Below are 18,961 nucleotides of genomic sequence, written 5' to 3' on the forward strand. Positions count from 1 at the left end.
ACATTGCAAGTCTTCTGGTCAAGAGTCCAGAAAGCAGTCACCGATCGTAAATAATATAAGAATCGTGAGTATATACAGAATGCATTAGTTTTCACAAACTTAAATTAACAAGAGGATCTAGTGCATAGGCCGGTATTTAAAGAATACTAACTTTTCAAGACATGATATCAACGGAAGTAGATAAAAGTTTAAAGTTTATAATCTTACAGATTTTGAAACTTATACGAGTATACCTCCATGATAACAAGATACAATGTCAATGATGAACAATGCGTCAAGCAGTGCATAGTCTGTGATACATTTGCTTACCAAATATAGCTCAATATTTTAACGCAATGGATTCATTATCATCAGTGCTATTTTCTAAGGAAGATATGTATGTTTGTCAAGTAAACATTGCATTTCTAATTAAGTAGTTACTCAGTGCAAGAGGACATTATCTTCCGAGTGCAGTAGAAAACTTTGATTCAGTATAGACATCTTCTAGGACTTTAGAAAGAATGATGCATTACAATGCATATTTTATTGCATGACACATTTATTAAGTAATAAATTATACATAAAAGGACGAATAACGATGTAATTGTAATTTGGACGGACTTTGAAATGGTATAATTAGTTGACTTAGGGGACATTGGCAACATGGAAGTTTGTTTTGGGATATTATTCTAACGTATAACAACTGTAATCATCTCCCTTGAGCAACACCTTTACACAGCAATGGTCCATCTTTATGTAACAACACTGGAGGCCATACTACATAGTCAATTAGTTGACCAGTTTTGGTGTAAGTCCTGAATTTATCACCGTCAAATTTGTTTCCCTTTCCGTTGACAGTATCAAGAATGACTGGCGGATCCAGTGAATTCATTAACCAACATATTTCTACACATCCTTTGATGAAATTCTCTGTTTTCTTCTTTCCTGTCAGATTTATTTGCATTGTGTCGACAAAATGCTGAAAAAAGAGACGGTTTACAGTATAAAGTCAATTCGCAAAAAGACGCTAACGAGGACTGAAAATGGTAACCTAGAACAGGTGAGTAAAACAAAAATGCATTTCCAAATGAAAGTGCGAATGTTTCACTACATTCTTTAGAAGTAGCTAACTTACCTGAAAAACGCTGCCAACTAGATATGGTGCAACAATTTTTCTCAGTTCTTTCAGCTGACGAAGGCTGGTAACACCAAGCTTGAGAAACAAACAGAAATGTCAAAATAAATTGAAAGAGATAAGAATTTTACAAAGACATTTTACTTGATTAATTTCCGGTCACTTTTGCTTTTGAAACGTACGTGTCACCACAATCGTTGTTTATTTACTTCAAGATTCTCCAGTAAATCTTTACCTTCACATACAGTCTAACATGCTGGAACTAGTTTGTTTACAACTCTAGTAAAAGTCTTTATTTAACCCATTACAATTTGATCGGATTACTTTAGATACAGCTATTCTTATTGTTTCGTTTTTGAAAATGTTTGTGTTTTTCTACACATCTGTTAATTGTTTTTTTTTGGTGGGTTTTTTTTGTTTTTGGTATTTTAGTGTGTTTTTTGAGGTTTTAAGGCAATTGATGGACCCCAGCTTTGAATGTGTAATTCATTTGAAGAAAAATACCTTTGCTGATTTAGGTCTAGCGTTTGCTGCATACGGAATAGTAAGCAAACATGCTTGAATACTCTTTCCATGTTCTTCTGCAATAGTCCTACAGAAATCAAAAATATCCTGAAAAAGAAATGAATTTGATGTTATTGTTGTACAGCTCTAAAATTAAATGCGTTCCTGATATTTCTATTTTTTCGTAATTTAAAAAGTTTCCTTCATTGTTATTGTGACGTGTTAAAATTTGATATGTACTTTACTACTCAGCTAATATATAACATAACAGAAGTTGTTTACGCCTAATGTCTTATATAGATAGCCGATACTCTTCTCTTCTGTTTTACATTCCCTTTCCACTTCTTCATATGCATTAGTCCATTCATTCTCGTAAAGCTCGGAAAATTTCTCAGACAATTTTGACGGTCGATTGTCATCACTTAGGTCAGTAATATTTGGATTGCCACTCATAATATTAGCACCGCCAACTTTGTAGAGCCTAAAAATGAAATAGTTAGAAATAAAAGGTAAGGGTAGGTCTCACGGAAGCACAGAGCAGCCAAAACACAGCTAGAGAGGCGTACATTGCAAAGTAGACCTGCAACAAAAACATGTGATTTTGTTTTTGCTGGGTTTAACGTCGCACCGGCACAATTATAGATCATATGGCAACTTTCCAACATTGATGGTGGAGGAAGATCCCAAGTGCCCCTCCGTGCATTATTTCATCACGAGCGGGTACCTAGGTAGAACCACCGACCTTCCGTAAGCCAGCTTGATGGCTTCCTCACATGAAGATTTCAACGCCCCGAGTAAGCCTCGAACCCACATCGGTGAGGGGCAAGTGATTTGAAGTCAGCGACCTTAACCACTCGGCAACGAAGGCCCCTGCAACTAAAAGAAACTGTTACAGTAGCGGAAAGATATATATCAAACGAGTTGATTCAAAAACCCAAGCCTTTCTTGACACTGCTATTTAAAAGCAATTAATACATTTGTACATGTATGTTATTTTAATTAAGACAATTTATAGAGATGAAAGAGTACGTATTATAGGTTCGTCATTATTCATATGCATTTAACCTCTACCTGTTATATCATTTGATATGTTAAACAAGGAACAATGTATGCTATACATTTAAAATCTACACGAGGATACTGTCTACCAAAAACCAATGATAAGGGTCCAATATGAAAAAGCACATTAAAAAGTACTGCCCATAAATTACTCCACACGGAAATATAAACACGCGGACACAGACTGTGTACAGAAATGTATAAGATTATTGGAATCATTCTCACATACCAGAGGTCTACCGTGGTTTTTCGGATGAATGTCTCGGGATTTTGACGGACCTCTGATGGATGAGAATGATTGGAATATGAAACGACACATAATTTTATGTACGTACAACAAACATACATGTACATAAAAAACCACTACATCTCGGCGGAGTGGTAGACGACTAACATTCAATTTACCTTTGTTTTAGCTCATCAATTTCATTCTTGGCGTTTTTCAGCTCTTTTTCTGTCTTTTCATACTTGTCTACCAAACTTTTTGTTTCTATATTTGCTTTACCGCCTGCAGTTGGATCTACCATTGTCTTTTCTCTTCGAAGTTTCTGTATTGTTCTAAAAGCATTAAAAGTGTTTCAAATGAATGTTAACTGATTTTAAACGATTTCAGCTTAGGATCGATGTTAGAGTTTATGAATGGCACGTGTTCGTGTTTTGTTTCTTCTTTTTTTCTTTTCTTGTTATTCTTACTGTTGGTAAACAGTGGATATTTTGGCCAAAAACGAACCAATAACAGAATGTGTTCAAGTGCTTTTAAGCATTTCCATTTACAGAAGAACAGATTCTTCTTTATGCATGAAAAGGTTTAATTCATTCAATCGTTTATGTAGATAAATTTCAATTACATTTACAGCCTTTTTTCTGCAAAAAAACATATCCGCCCAGGATAACCACTAAGATTACATTTAATTAAATTGTCTTGGCTACTGAAATACATACTCATCTTTCCTAAGAATTAGCTTATTGTGCTCTTCTTGTTGTTGTTTCATTGTTTTTTCTTTCTTTTCTAGTTTATCAAATGCATCATGACAAGTGCTGAAATGTAGTAAACATAATACATGTACATATGAACGTTTAAATACCGAAAAGCGTATATAAGATTTTGTTTCCTAAACGAAGGTCTAGAGTAAACAGATTATCGAAGAACAGCAAAATTTACACAGTGCAGTTGTCAGCTGAAAATTTATTTGGATCATATTAATAAGGAATCAACCAGTTTTGCATACATTTGGACAGAAGTAAGTAATGTTTCAAAACAAAATATTTTGTAATGGTATGATAAACTCAGTTTATTTTACTCTCCCCAGAAAGGCAAACGCATCAAGATCTTACAACTCTAACTTTTCCTTCTCTCGTTTGATCATCTCTTTTGCTCTGTAAACAGAAAATAATCCGGTAAGTTATAATGACAAATCAGTGGTTCATTTTTGTCTCAGGAATTAAAAAGAACTTCACTTAATATACTATAAGACTTCTAATAATTCACGTCGTAATACGCAAATTGGAATTTTACAAACAATATATTGGGCTTGACAGTTCTTTGAATTACAACTAACAGGTAATAAAAGTGTCTACGTTTTAACTTCTTGAAGTTCAGTCTTCAGTCTGTTGATTTCATCCGTTTTCTCCCGGAGTAAGCCGTCTGCCTCAACCTTATTACTGAAAGCAGAACTAGTTATCGTTATGCTGGCATGTTTCTTCTACTATTTCAAAATTAAGCAGTTTAAAAAGCAGATGATAGAAAAAATCCTTATATTAACTGTGTTTATTACATGACTCTTTCTTTTAATCGCCAGTTAATTTGTGAATAAAAGTTATAAAAGTTCCCTGACGTCATGTTGTAAAACACTTTACTTTAGCGAAAAAGGTTAGACCTCGGTTCTTTGGACATCTAGCAAATACTTTTGACTCTTGATCAACAAGCCATCTGTAAGTATATAATATCAAAATACGGGATACCTGTTGTCTGGAGATTTCAGTTTTGTCTCTAATTCATCTATTCGTTTTTCTTTATGACTCAAAGTTTCTCTGAAATATCATAAATAAGGTCAATGGCTCATAGAGTGTAACATAAACATATAATAAAGTTTATGTAAAACGTCCATTATTGTCTAAGCCAAATAATGTCGGAATATTATAAGTATAACTGAGTGGACTCCTTTTAAAGATAGTTCAAACTTTGTCTATATTTGAATATCGTTTGTTAACGCAAGTAAGCATTTACTATGAGAGTAAAATAGATTGTAGTTTATTGTGTATCAACCCTATCCAGATATATATGATTTGATATGAAACAAAGGAATTATGTCATAATGGATCCAATACGAACATCAGATTGGAAAGTTCTTTTTCTTTTTCTGCCTTTTCATTCGAAATTCTCAGTTTTTCTTCCTCTAGTGCTTTAAAATTTTCAGTTCTCTCGTCTAGCACTTTCCTGCATAAAACAATTATGAATATATATCATTACTTACAATATTGACCTTTGCCTGTTTCATGCAGATACTTGGGACACAGTTTTAGTCAAAATGACAGCAGTTTCACAATAGAAAATGTTTCTTAGCAGACTAATTAAACATCTGATCGACAACACGTTTTGAAACATTACAATATTAATATGAGGTTTTCGTTGCTACTAGTATTTAACCAAGAGAAAAACGAAGACAAAACTCTTCGAATTATGTTTTCTACCTAATAATGTCATAGCAAACTTAAAGATTGATACAAACATGAAATTATTAATACCAAAACTGCTAACCGTAGTTCTAAAATTTCTCTTTTGTTACCAGCCCTTTCGTTTGAAATCTTTCCTTTAAGTTCTTCCACCGTGTTTCTACAGTATTATAAAGATTACGCGTTCAAACTCTTCACTTTTTAGGTAAATATTCTAATGTTCACTTTCTTTGAGTTCTTATACATAAATGGAGGGCAATCTCTAATGATTTCTTATCCAGCCAACTTGCACACTACTAAGTTTAACCCCTTCAGAGGTTCAATGTTATTTTCAATAATTAAAGTACAAAGAGAAAAACTACTATTGAAAAACAAGTTATGTCATTTTAATGTTTAAAATGGTTTTAAATGTTTCTCTTTAAGCATTTGTATTAAATAGACTAAAGACATTTAAACTGGTGGACTAAAATATTACATTAGCACACGATATGAAAAGAATGTTATATTAATTTCGAATCCGTAACACTATACAGACATTCTTACGTCCAACAAAATCTTAAGTAGAATCACCCGTACATATAAATGGACTTTTAAGAAATAACATATTACAGACCGCAGTTTGGACAGTTCGTTTTCTTTCCCTTCATCTTCTGGTGGATTGCGATTGTTTTCTTCATTTAGTTTTTCAATAACTTTGTTTCTTTCTTCCAGAAGTTTCCTGCGTAATACAAGAGGTATTCGTGTTCAGTATACTACTAAACAGCTAAAACATAGAAACATACATATACAACAAAATTTCTTTTAGTTACTAAAAAGCATTTTGGAATCACATTGTCCAAAAAAACACACTTTTTTAAACTTTTAAATTTTAAAATAAAACTACAAGCTATAGTTAAAGGAAATTCAAATAATCATAATCTTTATTACTGATTTTCTTTCAACTGGGCTTCATACTCCTGAAACATTCTTTCACTTTGTTGTTGTTTTCGCGTAAGTGCTTTTATTTCTGCGGTGCGTTCTTCCTCTTTTTCATTGATCTCCCTTCTGTAATAAATTGTAAAAAATACCATAAAAAGATCCTCTAGAAGCTTAGATTGCAACCAAGCCTAGTAACAGAGCTTTACCCTAAAACTACATTTAAGTTTTTTCCAAAAAGTTAATAAAAACATTATGTTAAACACTATTGTGCCAAAAATGGTCTCTAATATTTAGGAATAAAATTTAGAAGTTACTGACAGTTCTGATCTCAATTTCTCCACTTCTGTCATTTCTTCTTTTAATGTCATTTGTGATCTGGAAACATATAACGGGTGTATCGACTAAAAGGCCTCAAAAAAAATGTTTATAATGTGTCGATGAAAGACAAAACATAATCTGAATTTAAAAACCTTGCTACGTCTTCATATCAAAAAAGAAGTGTTGAATACCATAACGATTACATACTAGTATTCAAGTGATGGAAATATGTGATATTATCTGCAAATTGTTATTCAGCTCCTATTGTGCATCCTGATAATAAAATGTTTTATTTTGAAATCAGCACACTTTAAACTATCACTGATATCCGTGAATATATCTTCTTAAAATTGTTACCCAGATGCCAAAAACACCCCCCTTTAAAAAATGTTGATTCTGTTACATACTTTTGAAAATTAATAAAATCTGTAAAAAGATCCTTTGGAAGTACAGATGGCAACCAAGCAGAATAATAGCACACTCGGTTTGAGTGAGTCTGTTCATGAGAGGTAATGAAATATACAACACCTCTCACGCCCCCTAGCACCGGCATTTGCTGCCTCTGCTTTTAATTTACTTAAACATTGTTACTTTTTATCTCTTTATTATAGCTTACAAATCATAGTCTGTCCTACAATACACTTTATATGTTTTACCTTTCTGTCATTGCGAGTTCTTTCTTAAGATTTTCTATTTCCTGCGACAGGGCTCTGATAATTGACTCCTTTCCTTCCCTTAAATGAATGATGATAATTTTCGGCTAAATTGTGCTCACAATATAAGAATGGCATTTCAAATGATTTATACTCGTTTAAACTGTGCTCATAGGATAAGAATAACATTTCAAATCACTTAGAGGCTGAAACAGACATGTACACATTTCTCCGTAAATAAATATATATTTTTTTAATCTTCTCACTTACATATTCTTTTGCAAGGCCTCGTGCTCCGTCTGTAGCTTTTGCAATTTGACAACAGCTTCAGCAGAATGTCTAAAATGAATTAGAATAGCATTGATCTGCAAACAATTTTCGTGATATTGTAAACAGATTAGAGGGTAAAAGCCAATTGTTGATTTATATATAAGTATAGAAAATATAAAAAATGCCCATGATTTTAAGCAAAACTTGAAATACGAATGTCTTTTATCTGCGAATACGTTAATATCTACTTCAATATTTTAAAAGGTAGGTACTGATAATGTCTCACAAATCAAGGACCATATTTCACCGAAAATATGTGAAAAGGAACCTGACAATGCACAATTAGGCTTGGCACTGATCACTCCTGTAAGGTTGAATGGAAATCCACCCGATGATATAAGAGAAGTAGCCAAAATTTCACTGAATTGGACGAGTCAATGGCCCAAAACAATAAACCGTAACAATCTGACGATGTGCACAACTAGACTTGGAAATGATCACTATAGCGAAGCTTATTGTAAATTCACCTTGTTGATGGTGGAGTTGCGCGGACAAATATAGACATATAGACCAACTGACTGACAGACGGGAGCAAAAATAAATATTTCTTCCACCAATGAAGGAGATACGTATTAAAATTGAAAAGATGTTTTTATGCAATTTTCGCAAATTTGTTTACACCTTACAACTACAATATCTTATTACTTTATATCAACTATTGTATTGTCTTATTACTTAAACATATTAACCTTGATAATTTAGTTATATACTAAAATTTCTGATAACTGTATTCTCACTGGTAAAAGTGTAAAAGTGAACATTCAAAAGGAAGGAAGTATACAATAAACCTTTTATTTTCTGACTGACGGCAAATCCCTATCACGATGCTATATCCAAGGATATAGGATATGAAAATAACAATTTTATGACCTAGTATCTCAATTATACACTAAACAAAGACAAAAAGAGTTTATAACAACGGCTGCTTTATATGTTATTTAATGGCGAAATATATTTAATGTTAACGTTTGTGGTGTGATAAAAATTTGCACTACGTTATGATGTAATGAGTGGGGAAATATTTGACGAGATTTGTGTCACTCTAGATTTTTAAAAATGAATTGTTTGAAGCCAGTCATTTTAATGGTGGAATCATGTTCTCCTTGTTCTACGAATAACAACAACTGAAGAACGTTATCAGTTTGCATATTGTACTAAAATGTATGCTGCACTTTTTGAACGATTTAACTGTCATATGACTTTTTTCATGAGTTATATAGGTATATATATTACCTGGCATGTGCTTTTTGTAATTCAAATTCCGTTTCAAACTTTCTGAGCGCTTTATCTTTCTCGATGATCAGCTTTCTGTTGTCGTCTCTGAAATCATACGTTTCAATTGAATCACAACATTAACAATGACGGTAAAATTACCTTTCGCTATATTTTATCTTATTTTGTTTGGTTTAACGTCGCACCGACACAATTTTAGGTCATAATTATAGCAACTTTCCAGCTTTGATGATGTAGAAAGACCTCAGGTGGCCATCCATGCATCATTTCATCACGAGCGGGCACCTGGGTGGAACCACCGACCTTTCGCAAGCCAGCTGGCTTCCTAACATAAATAATTCAACGCCCCGAGTGAGGCTCAGACCCACATCGATGAGGGGCAAATGATTTGAAGTTAGCGACCTTAACCACACGGCCACGGAGGCCCCAACCTTTAACTACAAGATTTAAAACGAAATAAATTGTCAGACATTAAAACTGAAGATGAAATACTTACAACATCTTGTTCTTGGCACTGATTTCTTGTTTCAGCGACTTTATATTTGCTCTTTCCCTGTCGAGGTCCATTTGGAGATCAGATAAACTACCTCTGGAACAACAGCAGAAGTACAAGGTTTGAACTTAACTGATTCAGGAATGAAATAGAATACTACCGGAAAGTTGGCACTTACGTTAACCAATTGTATTGTCATATACAACTTATGCATAACTAACGTATTCGCATTCCAATCAATAAAAACTTAAACAGTGAGGGTATGAAATTGCATGTGTCAATTTATTTTGCTATAGCTCAAACGGCTACAAAATCAAATCTATAAGATCGATTCCTATTAATTTACAATTTTTATAAACGTTTTAGAGATACTTATACTATATCACATGTAAATGTTTAATACTAAATCTTATCTAAATTAGCAAAATTGATAGTATATGACAAAATTCGTACGTCAAAACCAACATGAAATCTTTTGTTGATTTTGGTTCTGAAAGGATTTTATAAACAAATTAACTTCATATTGAAATATAGAAAAAAAATCACCATACCTTGCTGGAAGTCCCGTACCCGACTCATATTTCTGGAGCTTATTCTCTAACCTGTAAGACCAAATTTAATTTTCCAAATTAGGACAGATATTACTCCTGCTTACAAATAAGTTATTATTCAAACAATTCACCTGCCGTCTGTGCGTATATCATTATATAAGCTGATATCATAAAGTGGTCATATCATTTTAACCACCATCTTGCTAAATTATAAAATGGACTGGTCAGTCATTCAAACTGGGCAGTACCACTTCTTTTTCAAAGGGGTGTTCACTGAAAATTTACTGACTGAATATCGAACAGTACAGACCAAGATCAGTCCGCACGGACGTGCAGGCTGATCTTGGTCTGCACTGGTCGCAAAGGCAAAACCACTTGCGGCCAGCAGGCTAAAGGTTAAAATCGGATTATATAAATGTAAATATAAGGAACAAATGATGCACAACCTAAACTTTGGCATAGTTTCATAGAGAACTTTTCAATTTACCAGCGAGAAATAAGTGATAGAAGCTACTAACGATTCATTATTGCTTTATTATTGCTTACAATAAGATAAATATTATACATGTACACTATCTAGATACATCTTAAGTCTCGTTCATTGTAATGAATAATTTTTTCTATAATATATATTGTACAAAAGTAGTTCGCCAAGACCAGTTTAAAACGTGGTGCGTTCCGTCAAAAATGTAATCGGGGTTATCCATTCCTGGACGCATGAATTAAATCGTAAATATATCTTATATTTTCAATTAACCGAAATCAACAATTCATTTTAATATCTTGTTTATTGTTCATGGTAAGATATTTGCAAAACCATAGCAATCGCTTTAATTCAGTTCATGATTTCTATATGTCGTCTCGTCCCACACCATTTTCAAAAAAATAATCGGTTTCTGTAGACGTCAATAGGATAAAAAGCGGATTTGTGTTTGTCAGTAGTAAATTTCACTGTCAAAAAGAATTCAAAAATATTCTTTTAAGTAAGCTTTTATTCCTTAAAATTATTCTTTTCTCAGTTTTAATTTTTTCATGACAATGGAACTTGAAGAACAAAAATAAAGATCTACAGCCGTAGCATGTTTATATTTGTATAAGAATTTGTCATTTGCAGATTTCTAGGATGTGTGGAAACCACCAAGACAATGGCCAAACAGGAATATAGCCACATTCTAAGAACGCAGCATCCCCCAACCCGCCCCCACTCCATCCCCACCCCATTCCCAAGGCCCAAAATACTTACTCGTGAAGTGATTCAAAGAACATAGTCTGCATGTGGTTTTCAGGTACAGTCTTTCGAAATTCTTTCATAATTTCAGTCCTGAAAGAAAAGAAATAAAAAGTTTAAAAAAAACCTAATGATTGTTCGTTGGAGTAGTCATTGGTAACTACTAACTTTCCGGTCCATGGCATTATATCCGTTGTGTTTTATTCATGTTTCTCTTACAGATGGATAATCTTAAAAAACATTTATTTTCTTACAGGATTAGAAGGACATACTGACTGAAAGATAAAGTGAAACTAAAACACGCTAGTTTATAATAAAAAAAAATATGGCAATCAAGTATATATTATTAGTCATTAGTCTGTAGTTATAGTGCTATTGTAAGTTCTTTAGTTCAAGAGGTTTTTTTTTTACTAAAGTCAAAAGTTGAACTGAAATCTATTTTTCGGACCTCGGAAAATAGATTTGACTATTTACTGGCTAGCTATTCAATAAGTGTATTCTGTATGATATATAAAATATCCTATCAAACGAGAGCAAACACTTGAGCCTACAAACATGTTACATTGAGGCTGTTGTGCCGTAACAACTATCCGAGTAGGTACGAGTTTGTTTTCAGATCAATAAAGAAATGTTTTCGTGTAACTGATACATCACATATATAAAAAAAAAAATAATATGACTTCCAGCCTCGAAATAAAGAACGTAAATATATCAATTGAACCGAGAGTATAAAATATGAAGCAAATGTCAGAAACACTGTACGAGTGTAAAATCTTAAACATATTTGGTTACACTAACACTATTGTTTATTTTTGTCTATTGCATTCTTACACTTATTAACCAAATTGACATTTCAAGCGATACTTGTGTAGATCTATTAACATACTATTCTTAAGGAATTAGACAAGAACATACATGTTAAGGTTCTTCCTTAGCATCATTATCTCCCTTTCTAAAACCACTTCACGAGATTCAGCTTCTTTTGGTGATTTGGTTTCATCTTTCCTGAAAATAAACTGAGACGTGCCATGAGAAAACCAACATAGTGGCTTTGCGACCAGCATGGATCCAGACCAGCCTGCGCATCCGCGCAGTCTGGTCAGGATCCATGCTGTTCGCTAATAGTATCTCTAATTCCAATAGGCTTTGAAAGCGAACAGCATGGATCCTGACCAGACTGCGCGGATGCGCAGGCTGGTCTGGATCAATGCTGGTCGCAAAGCCACTATGTTGGTTTTCTCATGGCACCGCTCAACTGTTTTGCATATCAAGTTCATCATTAAGAGGCGCAAGTGGAATAGAAATACATATAGTAAGGTTAAATCTAATGGATAGGTATTAAAATTACGAAGTAACTTCAAAATATACATTACGTTAAAATGTAGGTGCATAAATATATCAAGTTTCAAGTTTTTATTTCATGTCATGGCCCTTTAAGGGCATAAGACATTTACAATGATCAATCTATATCTCGCAAGATCGATCTTCTACCGGGACGCTTGAATGCCCTTCAGTGCTGAATGAAGACAAAACATGTGGGGAAGTTGCTGAATTTTAATATGCGGAAAACAATGTGTTTTTTTTTCTTTTACGGAAACCAACACTATAGTACTGTAATGGTTTTTATCTGAAATACTAGGTAATTAAATTACTAATCATATTAAACAAATTATTATATAATAAACTACGTAGGCCTATCATTAATTGTTCCTACCTCTTCTCAGTTGTCGCTGTGCTTTTCGGTCTTGAACCAGTTGAAGCCTTCGTCAGTTGTTTAGGTGGCATTTTAGTTTATTAGAGAATCACTTACGCTTAACTTTATCAATTAATCTAACCATTTCCTGCTTTAATAAATACAATATAGATAAATATCCTTTCCTTATTTCGGAATGTATGTTATAAAATGCAGTGTAGGGTTAATTATTGTTCTAAAACCTGATCTTTACCGATTACTAACCGTACTATATATAGCTATTGAAAATCAATCATAAACGGTTTTTACCAATACATGTGCAATATAAATCTGTTTGATAAGACGGATGTTTAAACAGAAGTAAATACCAGTATGAAAACGAAACGTTTGTACACAAGGCATGATCAAATAAGTTTGGCTTTAAACTGATTAAAATATTGACATATAAAGATAACCTTTGGTTCTGTCCTGTTTTTTACACCAATATATATTCCTCATATGGTTATACAAAAACAAATCCATTGTTAAGTCAATAAACGGATTAATTGCCTAAATATTGCTTAAAATAGCTATTCACTCAAAGGGTTTTTATTATTAGATTATTTGTATTTGCATACCAAACACTGTTTTTAAGTAATCTACCTATAATTTATCATTGCTTGACACCTAAATTTGCGATCAATAGTTTGTGTTTTATGACCGGTCTGTATTTAACACTTGTTTACTAGTTAAGTTAAGGTATTGGACCCCTAATAGTTAATGTTTAAAAAATGGCATTTGCTTGGTATATTCTTAAAGCTGACCGCGTTTCGCACTGTGTTGCAATTTTTAAACAACTTTTACCGTGCCGTTTTTCATAATTTTGTATAATTTATGGTAGTTCCCCAAGATTAAGTAGAGACAAATTTCAAAGTGATGGCCACAATCCTAAACGTTTGCTACGGTGCCCCTAAAGTGACATGTTACACACATTTTTTCCAATTAGATAATGTGAGACTTTTTTTTATTTCGTTTAAACGAAATCATTTCGTTTAAACGAAATAACTTATTTCGTTTAAACGAAATAAAAAAAGTCTCACATTACCTAATTGGAAAAAAAGTGTGTAACATGTCACTTTAGGGGCACCGTAGTTTGCAGAGAATTCAATACACCATTAATTTTGATAAAAGAAACATCAAACTATTGGTAAACAATTATAAAACACAAAATAAGACTGCCAAATTTTTCTAGAGTGCCTCAAGCACACGGATTTAATGAGACAGAATTCTAACTCCAACATCGAAAAAAATTAAGGTCGAATCCTGCACGTCTGTCTAGAATTTTGCTCACTTCATTCAAAATTAGCCTTGTTGCAGAAGCAAAACTTACCTACAATTCTTCCACAATATGTAGTCTAAAGAGTGAAGGCAAAATAGAGAACTTTTACCGCATGTAACTCATTATTTTTACAGATGTCTAACTCTACCCCTTCTGTTTCAGAGGTACAGCAAGACTTTGAACAGAAAGAAATCGCTTACCAAATGATTTTTTTTCAATTTTTTTTTTCAATAAATCAATGATAAGTCTTGAAAGAAGTAAAAACTTAGTAGAAAAAAGGGAAAATAAAGGAAAAAATGGCTTCAGTGGGGCTTGAACCCACGCCCCGCCCCTCCCTGAAAATTGCAATCAAAGTAGGTTTATGGTAGGAATTGAATACTCTTCGAAAAGGAGGTACTCTATCACGGGTCTAATACCTTGATAAGTGAACATTTGAAAAATTTAATTTCTGATGTCATGTAATAAAGCACTTACTGAATGGCTTTCCTGTCAATTTGACTTTGACTTCAGCCCAGCAAACAATGTTGAACTATAGACCGGTCAATATCACAAACTATTAACAGGCGATTTATATAATCCTGTAGAAAGAACTGATATATGCAAGTATGCTTTGTTTAATAAGATAATAGAGCTGTGAAGGTCAAATCTATGGTGGCTGATTTAGGACAAACCTTAATGACGCGTTTATGTAGCACATTTCGTTTGGCAACGCGACATAACGAAACTTTGAAAGTTTTGTGGGGGTTTTTTTGGAGCGCGCGTCTATGCGACAAAACGGAACTAACAACGCGACATTACGAAACATAGTACGCAACAGAAAAAAAAAACATTTTATAAGTTTCGTTTTGACGCGTTGGCGCGCACGAAACGACGAAATGAAACTGTTTCGTTGTTCCGCGAGGACGTGCGCGCCATTGACTAAGATTTTCGTTTCGATGTGTTGGCGCGCATGAAATGTTTCATTGGTTCGCGTTAGCCCTCACGCAAAGACGACCCCATGATATGAGTTACATAGCCGCGCGAAGCAAACACGACATTATGAAACGTTATATTTCTTCTTGACGCGTACGACAAAAGGCCAAAAAGAAATCTTTATTAATGGTTTGCACATCAACACGAAATAAAATATTCCGTACGCGTTCTGTCACGTAGTAAGTTTTGTTGCAAATATTACCTAATCTTAAATATAAATTAGTGACTCCCCTAATACACTTTATTGACACATGACCTTATATCATTTCATCTTAAATGCCTAGTACTACACTTTTGAGTTAAATGAAAAACTAACACGTCTGATAAATGAATTTCTCTGTTATGAGATAATCAGTTGATGCAGTTTTAGTTAACTCGTATTAGGATCAAGATTCATACAGAATTATCAAAATGGCTTGCGTTAAAGAATAAAACAATTTCAAGATAGGACATTGCATCTGACACTCGTCGAACTTACATCGGAGTTACATGTTACGTTGTAGCCGGAATTTGGTATCGAACTTGCATCAATATAACAGCAGCGACTTCCAATTAACAAGCACTAATATCGTGGCGTCCGTGGCCGAGATCATCTGCACCATCGTTCCTATCTGATGTGTGCTGTAGGTTCGACACGTTACTTGCAATGTATAATTCTTTCATGTAAAGAAGCCATTCAGTTTGATGTCAGGAGGTCGGTGGAACTACCCAGTTGTCCGCTAAATTCTTAAATAATGCCTCGAAAGGCCAGTTGTGTGTTTCTTTACTTTGAATTTAATGTTAACAAATTCATTCACAACATAAATTGTCACCTTAAAGTAGCGCAAAAGTGAATAAGTCGTTCCTTAAGTAAATGGAGGTATCCATTTTTTTTCACTGACGTGACGAAATGTATGCTTTATACCCCAGTCACACATACGGCGCGGATAGCAACGTCTAGCTACGGATAGAAACGTAGTAATCCGTATCGATCCGTACTCGAGCCGTACGAATTGTTACGGATTGATACGGATAACTACTTTCAGGTACGGTTCAGGTGCGGATCGATACGGATCTTCGTTTCTATCAGTGGCTAAACGTAGTTATCCGAGCCGTATGTGTGATAAGGTTATTAGTCAATTTGATGAGCACAAATTTCTCGCTCAACACGTGTACTGGTGAAAATAACACATGTTTTTGAATTTTCATTGGTTACCTTGGTTTTAACTTCACACCGACACAAATATAGATGAACTTTCCAACCTTTCTGGTAACTGCCATTTTTTCAGAAAAAAAACTGCTGATGAGAATAAACGAAAATCTCTCGATCGGTGACTTTCCTGTTGCTCCATTTACAGCTGACAGTTATATGAGCCGTGCCATGAGAAAACCAACATAGTGGGTTTGCGACCAGCATGTATCCAGACCAGCCTGCGCATCCACGCAGTCTGGTCAGGATCCATGCTGTTCGCTTTCAAAGTCTATTTCAATTAGAGAAACTGTTAACGAACAGCATAGATCCTGACCAGACTGCGCGGATGCGCAGGCTGGTCTGGATCCATGCTGGTCGCAAAGCCACTTTGTTGGTTTTCCCATGGCACGGCTCATATGAAGTCATAACAGATGAATCTGGAACAAACCTACCACCTAGTCCGGTTACATACTCAAAAATACTTCGTCTGATAGAGCAACTAAATAAAATCAGATTTTTTTGTAATTTAGAGCTACTATCGGATAGGAAACCCGAATCAAACACTACCATTACTTGAAGTGCGGAACGTATTTGGGCAAAATCAGTAGGTGAACGAATTCACTTGAGAAAGATTGTTTTAGACTACAGAGAGTGATTAACTATGGTGATGTTCACATTAAACCACATAAAATTAATGTCGTTAAGCGAATTGTCGTAAGATTCTTTCTAATCAAACCTACTAATCAAACCTATAGAAGATGAAAATGACAAAGTGATGTTAGTCCTATCATTCGTGAGCGCAAGGAAGCACAAAGGAGGCGAGGCTTTTTAGTCTTCTCCGGAATACCCTCTTCCTGTCGTTGCATCCCAGCTCATCAGCATAAGTTGAAATCAGTTTTATGTAATCTTTCATTTTGCCAAATATTATTTCAGCAACATGTAGTACTATTTGTGAATAAGATTTGTCTGAGTGGATGGTATTTCTTTTCCAAAGTTAAGTCATTTCCGAAGGTAAGTCATTTCCAAAGAGGTAAGTCATGTCCATAGGTAAGTCATTTCCAAAGGTGAGTCATTTTCAAAGTTAAGTCATTTCCAAAGGTAAGTCATTTCCAAAGAGGTAAGTCATTTCCAAAGGTGAGTCATTTCCAAAGGTAAGTCATTTCCAAAGAGGTAAGTCATTTCCAAAGGTTAGTCATTTCCAAAGGTGAGTCATTTCCAAAGTTAAGTCATTTCCAAATCTAAGTCTTTTCTAAATCTAAGAGTCATTTCCAAAGTTAAGGTAGAACGCGACACTTTGCGAACTTTCGAGTAGCGTCTTGAAATTTTGCATGTGTAAAATTGACCATATTTCAAACAAGATGCAGTTTATTTTATACCAATAGAGCCAACCAGTTTTTGTACACGAGACGTCAAAGTTGACCACCAAAACCCGTTTTTGAACCTGACGTTGCCGCGTATCCTTGGCAACTGTTACGGGTACTGCAACGGCACCAGCCAACAAATTTTCTATAATTATACATCATTCGACGAGAATTAATTTTCCTTTATGGTGATGTAAAAATCATTGTTTTACACCGACAAATATTTGAAAAATGGAAAGAAAATCGCCGTTTTTGACTAAAAATTGACGTTCAGTTTCGCAATATTTTTCGGCTTTAAATCAGCATATTACAAAATCCCTGAATTAAATTTTTGATTTTTTTCAATAAACGGTGTTTAAAATGTATACCGAGTCTAACAGACAAATAAAACTGGGGGGTCACCGACTTAGTTTCTTTGGTACATGTGATTTTATTTCCCCCACCCCCATGCGTAAAATGACGTCGCCGCGTATCCTTATCAACACTGTTACGGGTACTGTGACGACACCAGCAAACAAAGTTTCTTAAACTATACATTATTCGACGAGAATTAGTATTTCCTTTATGGTGATGTAAAAATCATTGTTTTACACACACAAATATTTGAAAAATGGAAAGAAAATCGCCGTTTTTGACTAAATATTGACGTTCAGTTTCGCAGCATTTTTCGGGTTTAAATCAGCATATTACAAAATCCCTGAATTAAATTTTTAAATTTTTTCAATAAACGGTCTTTGAAATGTATACCAAGTCCAAATGACAAATAAAACTGCTGGGTCACCGACTTAGATTTTTCGGTGCATGTGATTTTATTTCCCCCACCCCCGTGCGTAAATTTTGTACCATAATTCGACGTCTGCAGATACGTTCGAGACATCTTAATTCAGTCATTTTGAAAATCGCTTTTAATATATTTTCTATATAATAATGATTTTTTAAAAATCTTTTTCTTATTCAAAGTACCAGATTAACAAGTTTTCCGTTGTAATACACTGCTAAAATGAAGAATTCATACATATGCAATTGTGTAGATAGTTCGGAGATTTCACATTTGAAACAAAAGTTAAAGCATAATTATTGTAAAATATCCGACGGACGAGAAATCACGGTTCATCAAAAATGGATGTCTAATGTTTGCGGAGAAAAAAGTTACAGAAATATCAAAAATGTAAAATACGCATTATATGAGGAATATGCTGGATTTTAAATTAAACAAAATGTCGACACGGAACCCAATAACTTCTGAATTTAGACGCATTCCTCCTTACTTATAGCAAATTGTGTCCACTTGACGCATTTAAAGATACCAAACGCTTCGGATTTTTTTTTTTGCACCAGTGACACGTTATATAATATATTGAAATGTACTAAG

At 34.0% G+C, this 18,961-nt stretch overlaps 1 protein-coding gene across 5 annotated transcripts; it reads right to left on the reverse strand.

The window, feature by feature from the left end:
* Window positions 1-516: 516 nt before the first annotated feature.
* LOC128552940 (golgin subfamily A member 6-like protein 22) lies at window positions 517-13,415 on the reverse strand. 5 transcript variants are annotated; one of them, XM_053534020.1, is made up of 23 exons: window positions 13,223-13,415; window positions 12,789-12,915; window positions 11,990-12,079; window positions 11,090-11,167; window positions 9,847-9,897; window positions 9,299-9,391; window positions 8,803-8,889; window positions 7,510-7,578; window positions 7,243-7,320; window positions 6,587-6,643; window positions 6,278-6,394; window positions 5,964-6,068; window positions 5,436-5,510; window positions 5,010-5,114; window positions 4,640-4,708; window positions 4,256-4,339; window positions 4,013-4,054; window positions 3,620-3,715; window positions 3,083-3,235; window positions 1,901-2,099; window positions 1,619-1,726; window positions 1,115-1,192; window positions 517-958 (listed from the first exon to the last, which is right to left on the reverse strand). In XM_053534020.1, exons 2-23 carry the CDS (start codon window positions 12,857-12,859, stop codon window positions 689-691), a joined length of 2,175 nt encoding a protein of 724 aa, XP_053389995.1. In that variant the 5' UTR covers window positions 12,860-12,915; window positions 13,223-13,415; the 3' UTR covers window positions 517-688. The 5 variants fall into 5 exon arrangements, with proteins under 5 accessions (XP_053389995.1, XP_053389994.1, XP_053389993.1 ...); XM_053534019.1 differs by having other exon boundaries at window positions 12,789-12,918; XM_053534018.1 differs by lacking the exon at window positions 13,223-13,415 and having other exon boundaries at window positions 12,789-13,171.
* Between the last annotated feature and the right edge of the window lie 5,546 nt (window positions 13,416-18,961).

This window comes from Mercenaria mercenaria, unplaced genomic scaffold (assembly GCF_021730395.1).
Source record: "Mercenaria mercenaria strain notata unplaced genomic scaffold, MADL_Memer_1 contig_3312, whole genome shotgun sequence".
NCBI lineage: Eukaryota > Metazoa > Mollusca > Bivalvia > Venerida > Veneridae > Mercenaria > Mercenaria mercenaria.

Coding starts and splice junctions, on each gene's coding strand:
- LOC128552940 (XM_053534020.1), bottom strand. CDS start 12,859: ATGCCACCTAAACAACTGACGAAGGCTTCAACTGGTTCAAGACCGAAA. Junction 3,236..3,619: donor CTAATTCTTAGGAAAGATGA/GTATGTATTTCA, acceptor TAATGCTTTTAG/AACAATACAGAAACTTCGAA. Junction 2,100..3,082: donor ATTGATGAGCTAAAACAAAG/GTAAATTGAATG, acceptor TTTCATTTTTAG/GCTCTACAAAGTTGGCGGTG.